The sequence below is a fragment of the Porites lutea genome, chromosome 4 (genome assembly GCF_958299795.1).
Source record: "Porites lutea chromosome 4, jaPorLute2.1, whole genome shotgun sequence".
Taxonomy (NCBI): domain Eukaryota; kingdom Metazoa; phylum Cnidaria; class Anthozoa; order Scleractinia; family Poritidae; genus Porites; species Porites lutea.
This window is the reverse complement of record NC_133204.1, coordinates 24594466-24613812: the sequence shown is the minus strand read 5'-3', so window position 1 is coordinate 24613812 and position 19347 is coordinate 24594466. Positions and strand designations below refer to the sequence as shown.

Here is a 19347-nt window from a genome sequence, read left to right as displayed (position 1 = left end):
CACAACAACAGTAAGTGGAATACCTAACAACTCTTTTCCAGCCAAAATATTAATTTTTCACAAAAAGTAAGAGTCATTCTCTCTTAGGGGCTGTTCTTGTCTTACTGGGCTTCTGTCCAAAAGAATACATGTAAACTCTGATGACAGATCATTCTTCTCTACAGAGATATTTACTGACATTATTGTTTCCTTATGACACTCATAAACATTCATTTTTTTTAAGATGTATACCACATTTCACTGATTGAAGGTAGTGTGATTCACACACTTCATATTGGCATGTATGTGTTGGTTTCCTGTAGATGGTGGTAAAGGCAGTTGCCTGGTTTCCTAGAAACTGGCGCGTCAGAAAGGCAATCTTGTCATTCTTTGTCTCTGTGGTAAAATGTATGGATGGCTGCTGGCTATTGAGGTGTTGTGAGGAGCTGTCAATACTTTCCAGGTTCAGAAATTGGGACCAGCTGGTTGCGAATGTGCCTAGAAATTGAGATCTGGTGACCACGACTTGAAGACTAGTTGTCAGCAGGCAACTAAATAAGTTTTGAACGGCCATCCAAGCCATCTGATTTTTGTTCAAACTTTACTTACATTTTATCTTGCCAACAGTCTCATGTCCAGAACAGTTGCATGGCCCTTTTTATGTGGCCGTTATAATTATTGTTTGGAGCAGTTACCGTACCTGTGACCAACATTACATTGTACCTTGGACACATTAAACACTGTATACACTCGTGCTTCCATGAATTCCTGCACTTTGCAAACTTTGCAAAAGCTCCTGTGGTGGAGATGGATGGGCAGTCAGGTGGACAGATGGGCAGTTGGGCAGATGGACAGTCACGTGACTACCAAAATTTTTTGGATGGATAGAAAACCAATTTTTTTCAGCTATGAACACAATGGCCCGCAGTCCTAACCTCCAGGCCTGGGTTGTTCAAACATTGGAAAGCGCTATCCACAGAATAAATCACTCTCCAGCAGATAAGTATCAGCAAAACTAATTGCGCTATTCAGTGAATAGAGATTTATCCAGTGGATAGTGTTATCCACCTTTTGAGCAACTTGGGCCTAGTTTTTATTTATACATGCCAACTCTCCTGGATTATGTGGGAGTCTCCCAGATATGACACCAATCTCCCGGTCTCCCATACAGGTAACCAAATCTCCCAGATAAAATCGAGTTATGAGCTCTTCTTTGCTTTAATTTGGAATTTATCCCATTTTCACCCAAAATTTGAATTTTCTTTGATTCATAGTTTGGTTTCTGGGGCATTTTTCCATGTATTTCATCACTGTTATGTAGTGTGTTATGTCACTCATCCGGAGCTCATTAAAACAAGCTTTTTTACCATGTGCTCCCCTGGTTGAGGCGTTAAGTCATAACGTGTTCTGAAACGGGATTTTCAGGCGCTGAAAATCAAGACATTCACCAAATGTATCACACAAATAGGCTGTGAAAACCTCATTACCAACAAATTCACGGTCACGCCACTTTGAAGTCAGAACTATTTACCGCCGTATGCGTAAACTAAAACATGTCTCAATCCATGATCCCTCCGCCATCAAACATGGCTACGACAGGAGATCAAGCCTCAAATTGGGAATTCTTCAAAGACAGGTGGAAGAATTATGCTTCTGCTACCAAACTGGATCAGAAAGACAAGAAAATAGTCGCAGCCACATTATTATCAATCATGGGTAAAGAATGCCTTCATGTCTGCAGAAATCTCCCTATGACCGAAGAAGAAAGACAAGATACTGATGCTATCCTCACAAAGCTTGACGAATATTAATTTTTGTGCCTAAACAAAATACGATTTATGAACGGTATGTATTCAACTGTCGTTCTCAGAAACCTGGTGAAAGCTTTGATCAGTTCTTGACTGAACTTTGCAAATTTGCCGCTACGTGCCAGTTCAGTGCATTTGAAGATGAAATTCTTCGTGACCGCATTGTCACTGGTTTGCGAGATCATGGGTGTCTCCTACAGGAAACTACACTTACTCTTCAGAAAGCCATCGATATTTGTCGTACAAATGAAACGGCAGGAAGTCAACGACTCAAAATGGAACAAACTGACACTGTTCATCTCGTCCTTGGGAACGAAACCTGTGCTCACCGCACTGATCCACGCAAGAATCCTCGCAAGATCAAGAACTGCAAATATCGCGGAGACTCCCACGCGGCTGGAAACTGCCCAGCCAAAACATGCACTAACTGTAACAAAAAAAATCGTCTTGCAAAAGTCTGTCGCTCCACCCCCAAACAAAGTAATGAGAAACCAAAGAAGAAATCTAAAGATGAGTGCCAGCGAGTAAATCAGTTGAGTGAAAATGGTGCATTGGGTGAACCTGACAGCAACAAAAGCATCTACTCCCTGCAATCTCCTGGACAAAAGAAGCAGTACATTACAGAAATTCTCGTGACAGCGAACAAAACCAAAGACAACATTCCAATCAAATTTCAGGTTGACACAGGAGCCTTGTGTAGCACCATCACTTTAAAGGATTACAAGAAAATCACTCACGAAACACTGGAAAAGTCCAATGTCAAGCTCAAGTTGTATGATCAGTCCCTGATACAACCCACAGGCAGCACGAAACTCTATTGTACAGCTAATGGCATGAGAAATTGTTGAGCATGCATCGACTTCTCTACTTTCAGGAAGAGCCTGTGAAGCCCTGAAGCTTTTTTACTTTAATGAAGAGTGTATCCTGCATGTTCACCTTACTAGCGATAAGTCCCTAATCCCAAGAGAAAATCCTTCATAACTATTATGACGTCTTTACAGGTCTTGGCAGACTACATGGTACTTATCATATAGATATGGACTCTAATGCCAAGCCTGTTCAAGAAAATCCAAGACGTGTGCCTATTCCAGTTGAAGATGAGCATAAAAGCAAGATCGAAGAGCTCGAGACCATGGGTGTTATTGTGAAAGTTACAAAACCAACCCCCCTGGATCAATAATATGGTTGCAGTAAGAAAGCTGAACAAACTCAGACTGTGTCTAGTCTTAGACCCTCTACATCTGAATAAAGGCATCATCAGAAACCATTATCCAATGCCCACTGTGGAGGATATCACACCTAAGCTAACAAAAGCTAAAGTCTTCTCTATTATAGATGCCAAAGACGGATTCCTGCAAGTTGTCCTAGACGAACCGTCCAGCTACTTAACGACCTCTTGGACCCCCTTTCGGTCGTTATAGGTGGCTACAAGTGCCCTTCGGAATCAAATCTGCACCCGAAGAATTTCAAAGGCGGCTTGACGAATGCCTGGAAGGTCTGGAAAACATCTCAGTGAAACATGATGACATAGTTATCTTCGGATCTAGGGAGACCAGGGAAGAAGCCACTGCATCCCATGATGTAGCATTCAAAGTTCTCCTAGAGAGATGCAGAGAGTGAGGCCTAAAGCTGAACAAAAAGAAATTGTGCTTCAAGCTCAGCAAAGTAGCATACATGGGCCACATACTAGGGTCAGAAAGTCTTCAAGCTGTCCCAGAGAACATCCAAGCCATACAGAACATGCCCTGTCCAACAGCCGTATATGGAGTCCAACCGCTGATAGGAGTAGATACCTACCTTTCCAAGTTCCTAGCATGGCTCAGCACTGTATGCGAACCCCTCTGTCGCCTAACAGATAGCAATTCTGTCTTTGATTGGTTACCTCAACATGAAGATGCCTTTGTCAGCATTAAGGAACTAATCACTCCAGCACCTGTTTTGCGTTATTTTTGACGTTCACCATCAAGTGCGGCAGCTCTTACGCCAGCCTTGGCGCTGTCCTCACCCAGGATGGACAACCAGGTGCTTATGCTTCTCGTGCACTAACTTAGACAGAAAGAAACTATTTGAGATCGTAAAAGAATGTTTAGCAATTGTCTTTGCGGCTGAACGATTTGAGCATTACATTCTGGGCAAAGACACTGTCCAAGTATTGTCTGATCACAAGCCTCTTTTGAAAACCAATCCTCACAAGCCCCAAATGCCTTGAAAGGATGAGACTCTAACTACAGAAGTGCCCTCTAAAGGTATCGTACAAGCCTGGCCCTCAAATGTTCATAAGTGACACTCTGTTCTGAGCTGCTCTTCCCTTGCGTCATGCCAAACCAGACTCACCTGATTTTTCAAGTCAGCCAAGAAAAGAGTTTTTGCAAAGAAGTTGAAGAGACTAATCTGGAAGAAGTAGTCTTTGTCACAGACAAGCGCCCGGAGCAGATCCATCTAGAAACCAGCAAGGACATCTCACTTCGAACTTTGATGTTGCTGATTATGAGTGGATGGCCTGATGACAAGTTGAAGACTCCGCTCTGTGTACATGAATACTGGCCTTACAGAGATGAACTAACCACTCAGAACAGAAAAGTGTATCATGGAACAAGAATCATCATTCCAGCCTCGATCAGAAGAGAGATGACAGCCAGAGCCCATCGCTCACATTTGGGAATCCAGTACACAACCAGCCCTACTAGAGACATCATGTATTGGCCATTAATGACTGCTAATTTAACCACAGGCAGACCACCCTCTGTTAGTGGGGGCCGTTGTTGATTGAAATCTGAGCAACGATCTTTTGTTATTTATAGAAGAAATACATATGAACAATACAGTGGCTATAATTTGTTCCAAAATGCAGAATTTAAAGCAGATTTTTCAATAAAAGTTTGACGAAAATGTTAACTGAGTCATGTGTCATGTTTTTTTCACCATCCCGTGCTGTTTTAAGCGCTATTTTGCGAGATGAGTATTTGACTTCAGCGGTTAGAACTAAAGAAGGAGACAAGGCAGGCAGCAATCAGCCGCCGGCGCGTGACCCAGTCCAATTTAAGCTGGAACTGACACCAAACTGTTTTATTTCTTACCGCGGAAAAATCGGCTCCCGATCGACTAGATATGTATCCATGCCCCATCCGAATGAGAGCTCAATCCTTCCAAAATTTCTCGAGAAAAGCGATCCTGAAGTTACAAGACCAGCTTTCTCAACATGACCGGTGCAAAAATCTCAACCAAAGGCATTTGAGTTATGCACGTCGATTCAAATCCACCAATCAGCGTATCGCGACCAAACAAACATCCCTGTGCGGGGCAGGGTTGTGGTTTTGAACTACCAACAGTCGCGATACATATATAGCCCCTTCCACCAGTTACCTGGTGGAAGTGAATGGATGTACCTATCGCAGAAATCGTGTCCACCTACGTGATGCTGTCCAGTCCCAGACAGGCAGTCTGCCTGTTCAAGCACCTGACCTGGCTCAGACCCCAGGTCTGCCTGAGAGCAAACGTGCTAACAATGATCATGACCCGGCTAGCAATCAGCCATTACTCAGGAAAGTCCCAGCAACATCCATGTCGAGCAATACACCTCCAGCTAGCAGCAACTTGACTCAGACCAGATCTAGATGAATTGTCAAGCCCAACAACCTGTTTAAGGACTTTGTTCAGTGAGAGATTTAAGTATAGGACTGACTTATCAAGTTAGACTTGATTTGACTTGATTTTAGACTTGATTTGTTTTAAAAATCTTTCTTGCCGAAAGGTTTGTTAGTGTTCAGAAGTTAATTACTCATGTATCTTTTTTCTTGGAAGGAAGATGTTATGTAGTGTGTTACGTCACACATCCGGGACTCATTAAAAGTTACGTGCTTGTTTACCATGTGCTCGCCTGGTTGAGACGCTAAGTCATAACAATCAGTGACAAAGATTATATCACCATTGAAATGTGATGGTCTTTGGACTTCCACAAAGAATGGAGTGGAATGCACAGAAGACCTTTTATCACATGTAATCTGATCACGTGTGTTTTGACCATCTATCATATGAAAACTTGCGCAAAGCAAAGCACTGGTGCAAAAGCATTTTGACCTTTGATCATTGTTGCCTGTACTCCTGTTACCTTTGATTATTACTACGTGTAGTTATTAATCATGACGGTGATACTTTACGTGGACTGATTCTGTATGGTTAATTCATGATGTGGAAGTTCAGATTTTTTTTTTCATCTTCACTTTTATGATCTCCAACTTCATGTGCTGGTCTCATTTTGGATTATAGTTGTTTAATTATGGCCAATGCACACATATCCTTGCACCCTGTTATTTTATGCTCAAGGCTTGAAAAAAGTCCCATCAGGTAGTTTGGGACAAGTGAATTTCCTTACTGGGCAAATAACTTTTAAAGCTTACTTGCCCAATGGACCAGAGTTCTGGTAAGTCATTCTCTAACTAAATCACTAACTAAGTTGAGCAAGAAGTGGCCTCGGGCGTGCAAAATGTGTAAATGCTTGTCCAAAGGACAAGCTGGAATTCAATTTTTTTTTTTGAGCACTGATACAAAACATTTTTTATTTTTATTTTTAGGTTTCATTAGAAGTGTGTATGCGAGTCATGGGTTGTAAACTACATAACATCATGGAGAACCAGAAATTTTGTGTAATGATGCAGAATTGTCCTGGTATGGAAAATGATAAATGTATTTGGTAACAGTAACTGGTAACATTTACAAATATAGTTAAAAATGTAAGGTCATTGCTGTTATAGGTTGATTTAAAAACATGCATTGCTTGTGCACAGTGTTAAAGTATGTTTTAAGAGTACCAAAGCTTTCAATGGCTCAGAAACTTCTTGCGTTAATTTCAGTTTTTTTAAACAAGTATGCAGACAATATACTACAATAATTATTGTAATGTTTACAATCCAGGCCTCTTTTTAGAAGGATTTGCAAATGGATCGATATGGAGTCATTGGAGCGTAACAGTGCTTATATCTTTCCACCAATTTGCACTATTAAACAGGCTGATTTTAAGCAAGGGGGTATTTTTCATCTTGTTTATTCTTTCTGTCTACAGTCGAACCTCCACTAATGGCCAGCTCTCCACAACGGCCACCTCTCTATTATGACCACTTTTTTGGTGGACAGTCCAAACATCGACTCTTGGTTAAACCTCTCTACAAAGGCCACTTTCTTCTGCCCCAAGATGTCCGTTGTGGAGAGGTTCAACTGTATGCTAATCAATGCCATAATTTCACAAATTTAGATTTGTGCTGTCATCACTTCTCTTCTCTATTTAGGGGTAAAAAAGTTGCTGAATTTTCTGAGCAAAATAGCTGATGCCTTTCATCACTCACCAGTCTTTATTGGTACCCTTACTACAGAAAAAACAATCTTTTGTTGAACGGTTCATTTCAATCGTTGAAAGAGTGATGACTGGGGCAGTTTGCTGGTTTGATGAAAGTTGAAATTTATCTATTTATCTACCATGCTTTTAATTCCGTTTTTTAACAAACTAATGTGCCAGACCATATTAAACTGTTTTAAGCAAAGTTAGGGGTGACTTTCTCAAGTCGTCTTCAGCATTGGGAGCATGCATCTAGTTTTATGAGAAAGTTCGACCTCAAAATAATGTAACATAAAATGCTGCTTAATGTTACTAACAACAAGGTGGCTCCAGTTTAGGGTGTGTTAAGTTGATCTTATTCTGGAATAAGAATACGCAAAAAATTTAAGTTACAAATCTTCTTTTATCTTTAAGTTATTTTTGGACCATTAAAACTCTACGTACGTAGGAATAGACAATGTACTTTATTTCAAGCAGATTTCTAGATATTGCAATGCCAAAATCAAGTGATTTCTAGATTTTAATCCATCTATTCTTCTTCTGGAATATGGCCAATCAATTACGTCCTTAGAAGCTTTCTGCATTTCACTCTCATCTGTTACTTGACACGTTGAAAATCCAAAGGACCCTTAGAGAAAATGGCGGTCAAATTTTTGTTTAAAATGGCTACTCTAGCCTAAGGAAACTATGCACAAAATATTTTTGATCAGTCATGGATGGCTGTGAAAACAAGTCAGGCCAACATTATCAAGTTTTAACTTATTTGCCTTTGTTTAATTTCATACTAATCTTAGTGAACATGTAAATTTAGCATTATTTTTCTAAGAGTTTTAGCTACAGACTGCCCGTTTTGATGTTTTATTAGGGACCTTAAGATCCGAGGACGGCGACGGCAGACAAAAAGTAGCTGAAAAAGTGAATTCGCGTTCTGTCAATCTTCATCACGATTAGTCCAAGTCACTAACTTTGTGAAATGTAGGCGAACCCTCCTAAAGTTGAATTCCTAAGAACCATATCCAAGTTCAGAAAGAGAGAGGAAATTTCGTCGTCGCTTGTGTACTTCCTCTCCAGATCGTGAAATTAGGCATTTTCACGTCGTAGTCGTGCAGTGACGGCAAAGAAATGTACAAAAAAGCGTGATGCACGTGCAAAATTGTTGTTTTACTAATAAAACCTATTGCTTTTGTGGCGTTCCTGTTGCCGTCGCCGTCGTCGGATCTTAAGGTCCCTACTATAAACCCATTATGGTTTGGACTAACGTTTAGATTGTGTGTTTGCGATATTATGTGTCTATCATGAAAGAAATGACAGTTTTTTTTCATTTTGTGCGTACAGGATACAATGAAAGTGCTCATCGATATGCCCCATGTAATGCGAAGCCACCAAGTGCCGGTAGGTAGATTAAAGGCCCTAAACTTTCTATAGACCACAATGATATGATACCATCTTTGTTTCATGCATCTTTGTTCATTGAAAGCCCATATTTCTGCAGTTTTCTGGGGTGATCGTGTGCATTTAACTTTTTCTCAGAGTTTCCCAGTATTAAGCACTCAATTCAGTGAAGTTGGTTACCAAAAGACGTCATTTCTTACAAACACCCAGTCTATCTATTATGCAGTAAATACAGAGCAAAAAGCTGTTTATATTGAGTGTTATTCAGTACATTGTTACTACCTCAGTACAGAAATCAATCACGGGTTTTAACAAAATATTTCAAAAACTTAGAGGTGATATTCATTTCTGCTCTGCAAATATTAAAGTAATACGGCTTACATTCTTAATAATTTAACCTTAACCCTTTAAGGTCTTTGTCAAATGACGATTGGTCACAGTTAATGTTTATGTTGGCAGGCCCTACAAAAACACGGACTTTTTCTTCCCATAGTTTTCCATGTTGGTTTTCACCGTTGTCTATTTTCTCTTCTGATCAATTTAGATAGGTTTGCATTGAAGAGAAAAAATCAAGTCAAATGCGCTTTTATAGTATTTTGACTTGATTATTACCATTACTTGAAATCAGTTGTTGTTCTTTTCTATTTGTGCCATAGCTCAAAAAGAGCTTCATGGATTTTTTTTTGTTCATGGGTTTGAAATAAGTTTCTATAAAGATCGTCCAAAGATTTCTCACAATTTTCTGACATGATTTGCCGGTTATTGGACATTATTGCACCATGTTTTTTTGAAAGTTCATGATCACTTGATGAATATCCAGTTATACTTAGAAGTTTATTATGATGTTTTTGCAAAATTACGAAACTCTGAGGCTCTTATCTTCTTTTCTTTCTACTTCGTTTACTTTCCAAAAACGAGCCAAGAATCGTCTGAAAACTAATCATGCAGATTTAACATTTTTTGATGTTCCTAGGCCATTCCACTACAACGCCCTCTCCTTGGACAAAGAGCTCCAAAGGTTTTTTAGGGTTTGCTTTGGTTTCTCATGTCTGTTGTCACCTTTGATGTCCATCCTTGAAATCAGTTTTACACACTGAACTCGATTTTTTCCATGTTATTTTCTGGCTGCACTAAAACACTTATGTCCAGAAATGCATGCAATGGCGAAAAATCGCCAGCCTCTGGCGATTTGAATTGAATGCCAAAAGTGGCCCCTTGGAGGCTGGCGATATCCAGAAAATGGCAAGATATTCAAATTGGATGCCAAAAGTGGCCCCTTCAAATTAGATAACTAGAGAGGTCCTTATAACTGTGAGGCAACAGTACTAAAAAAAAGTTCAAATTACTTGCCTAATAAGAGGCCCCAATAACTGTGAGGTAACATTTATCAAATACAACTGAATCAAATATATCTGAAAACAACGAATGGAAGTCGTTTCAGTTAAGCTTATGTATTTGTGCCATATACTTCACAAGTTGAGTAACCATTTTCTTCCTTTCGATGTCGCTTGACTTACCAAATATAATGTGATGCGCTGAAATATCACACTAGCATCATTTGCTTTTGTATCGTTTATTCCTTTCAAAGTCTTACAAAAGGGAGAGAGTGTTCGTTCAAGCCAACCAAGCCAAATTTTATGACCCACAGCTAGTCCACTAATTACTCGAGGAGAGACCCACCAAGTCCTTGAAATGATAATAATTCCTTACCATGGGCACTCTAACTTTTGAGGTTCCTGGCTAAATATGCTTTCACAATAACCAGTATGTGCCTTCATTCTTTTTTGGTTCTCCACTATACAACATTATTTTTTTTTCGTTGTTTTAAACTCTTCACTTTCCTCTCTCACTTACTTGTTTTCCTCTTTAGAGAAACGGTCCCCTTAAAGTATTAACGAAAGCCGAAATGTCCAGAAGCGTGCGTGCGCCATTTTGAAATGTTTCACTTTATGTAAATCTCCACGAAATGTCACTGGTGCCCAATGTTTTTAAAACATACGCCATTTAAACTAATTCTGTATCTTTTCATCAACCAAATATATAAAAAATATAGTGTACATGTTTGTCTCGTTCTTAAGAAATGTGTCCCATTATTGCTTTATGAGGTGGGACCAGAAATTTGGAAAATGTATTGTTTTTTTTCCGCTGAGACAACCATTCACAATTCTCAGTATAATATGTGTTCCACTAAATTGAGAGCCAAGGATTATCCGCATGCGGGCCACTTAGGTCTCTTAGTTGTAATAGAATCCAGCATTGCCTCACGTAAACATGCTACAGCTTCTATCCACTAATTCTGTATCTTTTCATCAACCAAATATAAAAAAATATAGTGTGCATGTTTGCCTCGTTCTTAAAACATGTCTCCTATTATTGTTAGATGAGGTGGGCCCAGAAATTTGCAAAATTTACACTTTTGCCAATGAAACAAATGTTCACAATTATAATGTGCTAATGCTTCCTTATGCCGTTGAAATGCATGAAATTTGTAACTAGTGCCCAATACTACTCCTTATAACCAGTGCCTCCCTTTAACAGCTATTTTTGACTGACCATACTGTGAGTTTAGCAGTATACTGCTTTGGTGCTGAAATTGGTACAATTTATCAAAGTTCCATTCACCCACACACTCACACCCACACCTGCTACATAATGAATACAACATACGAACACTAAAATACTAAAAATCATTTCCTTTTACTGTATCCATTCCAGAAATAACCTAACCAAAACTGTCAAATAATGTACAATTATTTTTCAGCCATCATCAAGGTACTCATAGTTTATCCCAATTAGTCTGTTCAAAACATCTTCTACTCGCCTATTACTCTTTAAGAAATTCAGTAAGTGTATGCGCTGACTGCGGACTGTTGTTTTCACCATGCTAATCAGTACCTGACAACTATAATTCCATTGTTTTCTAACCCTAAAAACAATAGTCCGCAGAGAGTACGCAGTCTGAGTTTTACACTGTTCCTCAAGAAATAACCTACTTCACAATTTCAACTGTTTCATGTATAAAAACAAAGTATACTGCTTTGGTGCTGAAATTGTGATGTGGGTTCAGTTTTCTAATGTGGCATTACCGTTTCATTTATCTCATACCCTTGACATTAACATTGACTACTAGTAAAATGGCGTCAGCTGTTGAAAGATTAAACCTTTCAGATTTTTTATAATATCAGGAAACAAATAACTTTTACCGTGATGATTCGATTTAGCGCCCGGGGCGCTTAATTACTTTTATTACCTCAAGGGAATCCTCTTATTTGAGACAAGATACTTATTCGGAACATGGCCGTTATTACCCAGAAACTGTAACAGTAACAAATATGCCATAAATGTTATCAATTAACGTGGGAAACACGACTAAGACCACAAATTTTGTAATGTGGCATTACCGTTGGTTGATGAGCAATAAAAGGAGGATGAATCTCGGCCTACCTCTCTCTAATATCAGAATAATAGAACAGGGGAACTTATTAGAATGGAGGCACTTAGTACAATGTGGGCACTTAGTGTCCTTAATGGAATTCCTGGTTCACAACCATGTGACAAGGCGGCCATGTTGGATGATAATACAATAGAAGAGGGTCTCAATGGGGTGGTGGCTTTTACGGTTATCGGCTAAAATTTTGGCTCTTTTACGGCTATCGATTAATTTTTTTCAGCTTCTGTTAACAAAAAAGTTAAAGATTAATTTCTTTTGTTTCAAAGAGTTAAATGTTAACGTACCTGTATTTTTTGTATCTTTAAAGCGAAATAAAGGTCTTAAGATCATCTCGGGATAGAATGCTATCCTTCTGAAAAATTTTAACATTTGATAGATCATACTTTTTATAAAGTATTCCACTTCTAGTATTATTTTACGCAAAGAAATGCCAATGGTCAATTTAAAACGCGAAAGCCAAACTCAAGACCGGGGGCGTGACGTTCATTTATAACAGAAATGGCCGTTTTCACACTAGCCTCCCACGCAGGCGTTTTTAGGGGAGCTCGTTGTGGGGAGGGATGAAAAACGAGCTCCCCTAAAAACGCCTGCGTGGGAGGTTATTTTCACACTAGAGACGGGTGATTCGCGTGAGACAGGTTATCCGTTTGATAATTCGCGTCAGATAAGCAATACGTCTTAGTTTCAAAACGGAATGGTTTTAATTTTAAATGAACAATCCACCCGTCTTTATTCGTCAATTTTGACGGACAGTTTGGATATGCATTATCCATTTCTGCTAGCCTGTGTACAGCCGCCTCCTCCAATAAGAAAAAATCGGAGAAGGGGTGTCTGTGGGGGAGGGGGCGTCTGCACACAGGCTAGTCTCAGACGGATGATCCATTTCTAGCTCTAGTGTGAAAACAGCCAATAACAAAATTCCCGTGTCCAGTGTTTTTAATGATAGCGAAAGACTGTACAGAACGACTCAGTTTCCTGTTGCCTCGTCCGTAGGCCTCCTTGTTCTGCGCGGCTAATGAGTTTCGGGTCACGTGTTCCGAGCGATTTTTTTTCTGAGATACGCCACCGAAATCCCTTGAACGAGATTGCGTGGGAAGACGCCTTTAATACAAGAACTAGACATGGCAATGTCTACCGTGGCGTTAGAGAAAAACAGGGAATTGTTGTTTATCGGCAATGTGTTTTACAAACAGTGACATGTCTCTGCGTGTTGTTTCACTACTATTTCGAGGGCTCGACCTCTTGAAAATCGCAAATATTAATCCCCAGGGAGAAACCAGGTTTTCGCTATGGAAAAAATTAGTTCTCCGAGAGAGCAACGAAAATGGAGTTTAGGTCTAGGTCAACACCTAAAAGCTAGGCGCTTGGCCTAACGTGCGTACGGAGTCAAAGTAGCCGGGAAGTAAAAAACGTAACCATAAAAAAAGTGAGTTTAACACCTTCCTTAAATTGACAAACCTAGCTAGGGAACAATTTCTTTTACGGTTAACTCTTTTTACCCTATTTACGGCTAACGGTTAAAATTTTTCAATTTTTACGGCTATCGACTAAATTTTAGGCCGTTTTACGCCTATCGGTTAACCCCATTGAGCCCCTCGTAGGATTTTTCTTGAGAAATTTATATGAAATAGGATAAGTTCCCGGAGGAGAGAAATGCTTTTGTTCGTGTCATCCAACGTGGCCGCCATGACGTCACGTGCAAACCAGCAATGTGAGCACTTATTATTAAAAACACCTCCAAAGGAAGTCCAACAATCAGTCAATACAATCAATGAATACTCCTCCATCTTTCCTTACACATTTCCTTTTAAATATGCAATAAGTACAAAAAGCCACAACATTTCCTAAAATGTTGCTCACCTACGCTGCCAATTATTCTCGTCGAAACACGTCACCCGGCCTTTTTGCCTTCAATTACCTGCGAGTCCCTTTGAACGACATTAATCGTTTCAATTGTGAAAGGTTTGAACCCAGGAGTCATTTCAAAAGTAGGCCGAGTTTGATCGTCCGGGTGAACGTAGTCCTGAATAGGACTGTTGTTGTTGACAGTGACTGACGTTTCGACAACCTGTTTGATAGTCATCTTCAGAGTCAAAGTGAGTTGCATCACGACAAACTACTGGAGAACTGACAATTTGACTAACAATAGACGACTGTTTAACTGTGACAATAGACGGATCGAAATGCACCAATTACTGATTACGAGTCTTCATAGCCAATAACATCACGGCTTAACTGACAGACGACCAATAACATCGCGACGTAATTGACCTATCAGATCAATAACCAGAGTATAATACCATCAACTGACGTGATACAACTCACTTTGACTCTGAAGATGACTACCGCACAGGTTGTCGAAACGTCAGTCACTGTCAACAACAACAGTCCTATTCAGGACTACGTTTACCCGGACGATCAAACTCAACCTACTTTTATTGATCGTTTTGCTTACATAGAGTGACCACCAAAATCGGCTGGGAACGATATTAATCGTTTTTGCTTGCATAGAGTGATTACCAAAATCGACTATTTCAACATGGCTGCCGCGCCGATATAACAACCTACTAAGCCTAACACGTTCATGTTTTGTGAAATCGCAATGAACTAGCTCGTTTATATATACAGTCAACTCTCTCATAGCGACCACTTCATGTAAGCGACCACCTCCCGTAAGCGACCACTTTGTAATAATCCTTTTGTTTCTCAGTCAAACACTGTTTCAAAAACTCTCTCGTAAGCGACAACTACCTAAATTGCCAAAGCGACCGCGACCACTTTTTGGGCCAGAAATTTGATATATTCTTTTGTTTTCTGTTTCCGGTAAGCGATCACCCGGCATGATCACGTATGATTGTTAGAAAACCGTTGCTCGAATGTCACAAAAGTTAATTTTTGAATAGTGCTGACCAAGTTTGATGACAGATTATAGCAGTTGACTTACAAAAAAGATGTCTGTAATACGATCTCTAGGTAAAAAAGTGGATTGTCACATTCATGCATAATGTCATGTACAAAGTTTCATCAATTCCAAGCGCTATTCGAGTTAAACATCATTAGAAGTTCTCTATTTGCCTCATTTTTGCTTTTAAGATAATAACTTTACGTAATTACGTTAATCAGTTCATTGTGAGGTCTTTTTCTTGATTGTTCCCGTAGACGACCACCTCTTGTAAGCGACCACTTTGTAGTGCACCAAGGGTGGTCGCTTACGAGAGAGTTGACTGTATTTGTACGATTGAACGCCATTTTAACGAAGAGGATGGATATACAAGGCAATAAGGACCATCTAATTATCTGAATGCGTAGCCTAGAACCGAACTGGATTCCTCATAAAATATATAATGATGAACTGTCGCCATTCGGCTTTCCATGTATTCTTGGGTGCAGATATTAATGCCTGAGTCATATCTTTCAGAAAAGTTATGAGAGTGGTGAAAAACAACATCAAAAAGCGGAGTTTTATGAAAATAATTCTTACTAACAGGAACTAAAGTAAAAGTTCTTTCGCATCTGGAATGCCAACCCGTCGATACTAAATCAAAAAATTAGAAGGAAAATTGTTGCCGTGGTTACACCGACTCGCCCATACCCTGACCTTTGTATTCTTTGCCTACCTTGTGAAAAAGCTGTTTTATTAAGGTTGTAATGTTTCCTTTGATTCTTGTTAATTTTAAAGTACCTTCATATTGAGGGAAGTTCTTGTTTTTGTTAAGTTGCTTTTGCATAATAGTTTAAACTGTTTACCTATTTCTTCCTTCTTCAGGTACCCAACATCATGGCACCCATAATCCTCAGAAAGGAGGAGATGGGGACAACAACAAAGGTAAATTAATTTTATTGATTGCGATACTGATCCTCTCCTCAAAGGCTCCTCAGTGATTTGAGTATCAGCATCTCTCTCTCGTTTGCTCTTCCCTCGTTTCAAGGCCACGTTGTTGGAAAAGAGTCTTGGGCAAAAGACTACTAAGGGGTAACAGGGGTATACATACTCTTGTTTTAGTAGTACAATGTATGTCCTGCCTGGAAAGGAAGTGGTTGTTCAGCGTTTTAAATCTCTGTATTAAAAAGAATTGAAATCCCAAAGTTTTGAATCGGGAAAGATATGGAAATGTTTGTAGTGTATGGTCTTTTTATTTATTCCTGTTTTATTATTATTGTTTAATTGATGTTCACACAAGTACGATTTTTCACAAAGGGATTATGTAAATCTCGTCACTAAGACTAAAGGTAAAAAGCAAAAAGAAAGAAAAACAACAACCACGACAGTGACTAGAAAAGTACATTATGTTTAAAAAAAAGACTAGAAAGGTACATAAAGTAATGATTGTGTCGGCTGTGAATCAAAAGCTTAAGTTTGTTGTTCAGGGGATCAATCAATACGTGGACACTTGAGTAAAGGGTTTTTGTTATTGCTTTCTTCATTTATCAGGTCGCCTTTCCACTGCAGCTATCATCGGTATTTGTGCTGCAGCTGCTTTTGCTATCCTGATTGTTGTGGGAGTAGTAGTGTACTGGAAGAAATACCATCATCGCTCTAGACTACGAGCCGCTTACTACAACGACATATCCATGCACGACCCCCTGTACGAGGACTTTGGTCCAGAGGTTGCATAAGTCTCAAGTAATGCTGTATTGAAAACTGCGGTGTTCTAAAAAAAGTTTAACTTATGCTAGCCTGTAGAGCGGTTTTCAATGGAGCATTGATCAAACTTCGCAATCGCTTTGTATTTTTCATTGTAGTTTACTTCACGCGTTTTTTTCTTGACTTCTTATTTCGTTTTTTCTACCTTCTGTGATTGCTTGACAAATGCAATTACTTTGTGTGTTACTTTTACCAGACTCCACTGAAAGCCGCACTCATGCACTTAAATTCAACCCTCAGTTTTCCCTGTCTGCGTTCGCAGGCTATAACAATGCACAACAAATGACGAAAGAATTTCCGTTAAGCTGCGTAGCACTTTAGAAAATAGAAGAAACAAAAATGTACATTAATAACAATGCACCTAAGTACAAATTATGATGGTTAGCTTTCGAAAATGTATGAAATCTTTAGAGGAAAAATAGTTTCGTGCTACGATTTCCTGTCATTAAAGCGTTTTAACGTTTCCTTGTTTTGAAAAGAGTAGTCATGGTAGGATTTCTGGTATTAACACCATTTGCGTTTTTAAGTACATGAACCTTAAAACCCGAAAACGCAATGCTGTTATGCGCCGTTTTTTGGATAAGAATGACAAGAATGAGATGTGGGCTGTTTATGAAACCATATCTTGCTATTGGGCTTTTCCTGTTGCCTTAACCTTCTTTTAAAGAAAATTTGTATAAGGCTTTGCTTAAGAACAGGCTCCCAGTGAGGTCTCCCTCCCAATAGAGAACCTGTTCACAGGCGGCAACATCCTATCCACTTGAGGATAATGCCATTTTAAACACGGCACGTGGTCATTACCCCGATTTGTCATCCAAATTTTTTGTCAAGTTATAGCTATGCTTGCTATGGTGAAAATTAACAACGATGATCACGGAAAACCGATGAATGTTGGTAGATTTGTAAGAAATCTATGTTTGGTTGCAGTGAGGCCTTAGAATTACAATGGGCCTGCAGTGGGGGTAATATTTGTTTGTTTTTTTTTCGCTATTCAATCAAAACTTCTGAAACTTCACTTCCGTGGAATATTTAGATAAATGTTAACCCAGTGTGTGGCCTTGGAAAGTCAGAGATTTACAACGTGAATAGCCCGCTAAGTCCTGCAGTCGGTTTAGAGATAGACCACGACAGTTTATCTGAAATTGCTTATTTTTAGTGTCCTTTCTTTTTTGGTCGAAGGGGAAATTTAGTATTTAAATATAGCATTTATAACGTTTTTCCTTTCATAGTTAAACTACTCAGTGAGGGCTCAGTAGCAAAAGCTCTAATTTACCAAGACAGCTAAACCGTGAAGGATTCTTGTTGTAGCAGTAAAATGACGTCATCACGCAAATGGCCTATTGGGAATCAAGTAGCAGTGAGGCGGGGTTTATCTTAATGAAGGTCGCTCCGCACATTAGAGGAGTATTAGTTGTACTGAGCATATTTACATCAGACTGAGCAGTGCCCACTTATGTCATGCGTGCTCTGCCCGGTTCCCACAATCTGTCACTCTACCAGGCTCCCGATAGGTTCTGTACTTCTAGTTATGGGTCTGGACTTTGTATTGGATTGCTGGAACAGTCCGACAAGGGGTAGATTTATTTTTTGTGGTTGTGGTTGTGGTTGTGGTTGTGGTTGTAGTAGTTTGCATGTACATATTGTTTCTCAGAAGGCTCAATATCTTAGAAAGTTGTTTATATTTAAATAATAAATTTAATTGGAGTTTAACTTAACCTGTGGTTGTTTATCCACAGCCCATTTTGTGCACATGAAGCTGATTCTTTTATACAGTTCACGCTTAATCTGATTGCTACATCAATGTGAAAGTAGTCGATAACATTAAAACATTGGGTATAGTGAGGCATTACTGGCGTTTTATGTATTCACTCCAGGATTTATAAAGCTATTTATTATACTACTCAAGAAGCAATTCTTGTACATAGTTTTAATTCTAGCTGGTCGAAAGAAAGCTTATCTCAGGCAGGTACGGACAGGACCCAGTGTAATTTTGTAATAGTTAAAAATTTTTTCAATAAATCAATAAAGTAAGCACCCCATCGTGAGTGGTTCTTTTTTCTACATGTTACAGTGAAACCCTGTTAATGTGAAACTCACAAAACCGTGAACACCAGAAATATTCATGGAATGTTATTGTGTTGAGAGAAATAAGCCAATAGGGCGCGAGATAACAAAACCGCAAACAACAACGGTAATTAGTTTGTGGTTTTGAGCTCAGGATGGTACATAATCAACATTTCTGAAAATTTTCGGGTGTTCACGGTTTTCTAAGTTTGACAGTAATACCGACACTAAAAAACACACACACACAGAAAGTGTCCGTATTAAGTGGGTCATGTTACCGTTATTTAAATAAAATAAAAAAATACAACTTTATTGTAACAAAATACTTAAGAAGATTCTGACTATTTTGAAAGTTCTACTAGAAAATTCCATTCGAATGATCTCGTGTGACAGTCGTTACATAAACAACAACAAATTCTGCTTTACTGCGGTATAAAGCTAACGATTGTATTGCACAGAAACAGAATAAAGCCTGAGGAGAAATTTGCTCTCAAATCCCCACAAAAATTCCACTGTAAAATTAAATCATAGAATGTGTTGGTTATTATGATTTTTTGCAGGACTACAGTGAGTGCCCGGCCTGAAAAGACCACTAGAACACACACTGAAAAATAAACGAGTTCATAATACTGTGAATATGAAGAAGAACATGAAGAGGTCTTAGTTTGATTGCAAGTAT

General features: G+C 39.1%; 1 protein-coding gene across 3 annotated transcripts in view; it reads left to right on the top strand.

Moving 5' to 3' along the window:
- LOC140933032 (uncharacterized) overlaps positions 1-18640 on the top strand; it is a 34324-nt gene extending 15684 nt beyond the window's left edge. The window contains exons 3-8 of one of the 3 annotated variants that reach the window (XM_073382544.1): positions 1-10; positions 6359-6452; positions 8452-8508; positions 9482-9526; positions 15726-15785; positions 16392-18640. The exon at positions 1-10 is cut by the window's left edge and continues 217 nt beyond it. In XM_073382544.1, the coding sequence (XP_073238645.1) occupies positions 1-10; positions 6359-6452; positions 8452-8508; positions 9482-9526; positions 15726-15785; positions 16392-16576 (451 nt within the window). In that variant the 3' untranslated portion in view covers positions 16577-18640. The remainder of the gene's footprint in view (positions 11-6358; positions 6453-8451; positions 8509-9481; positions 9527-15725; positions 15786-16391) is intronic. The other 2 variants (XM_073382545.1, XM_073382546.1) reach the window with 2 other exon arrangements.
- The last annotated feature ends 707 nt before the right edge of the window (positions 18641-19347 follow it).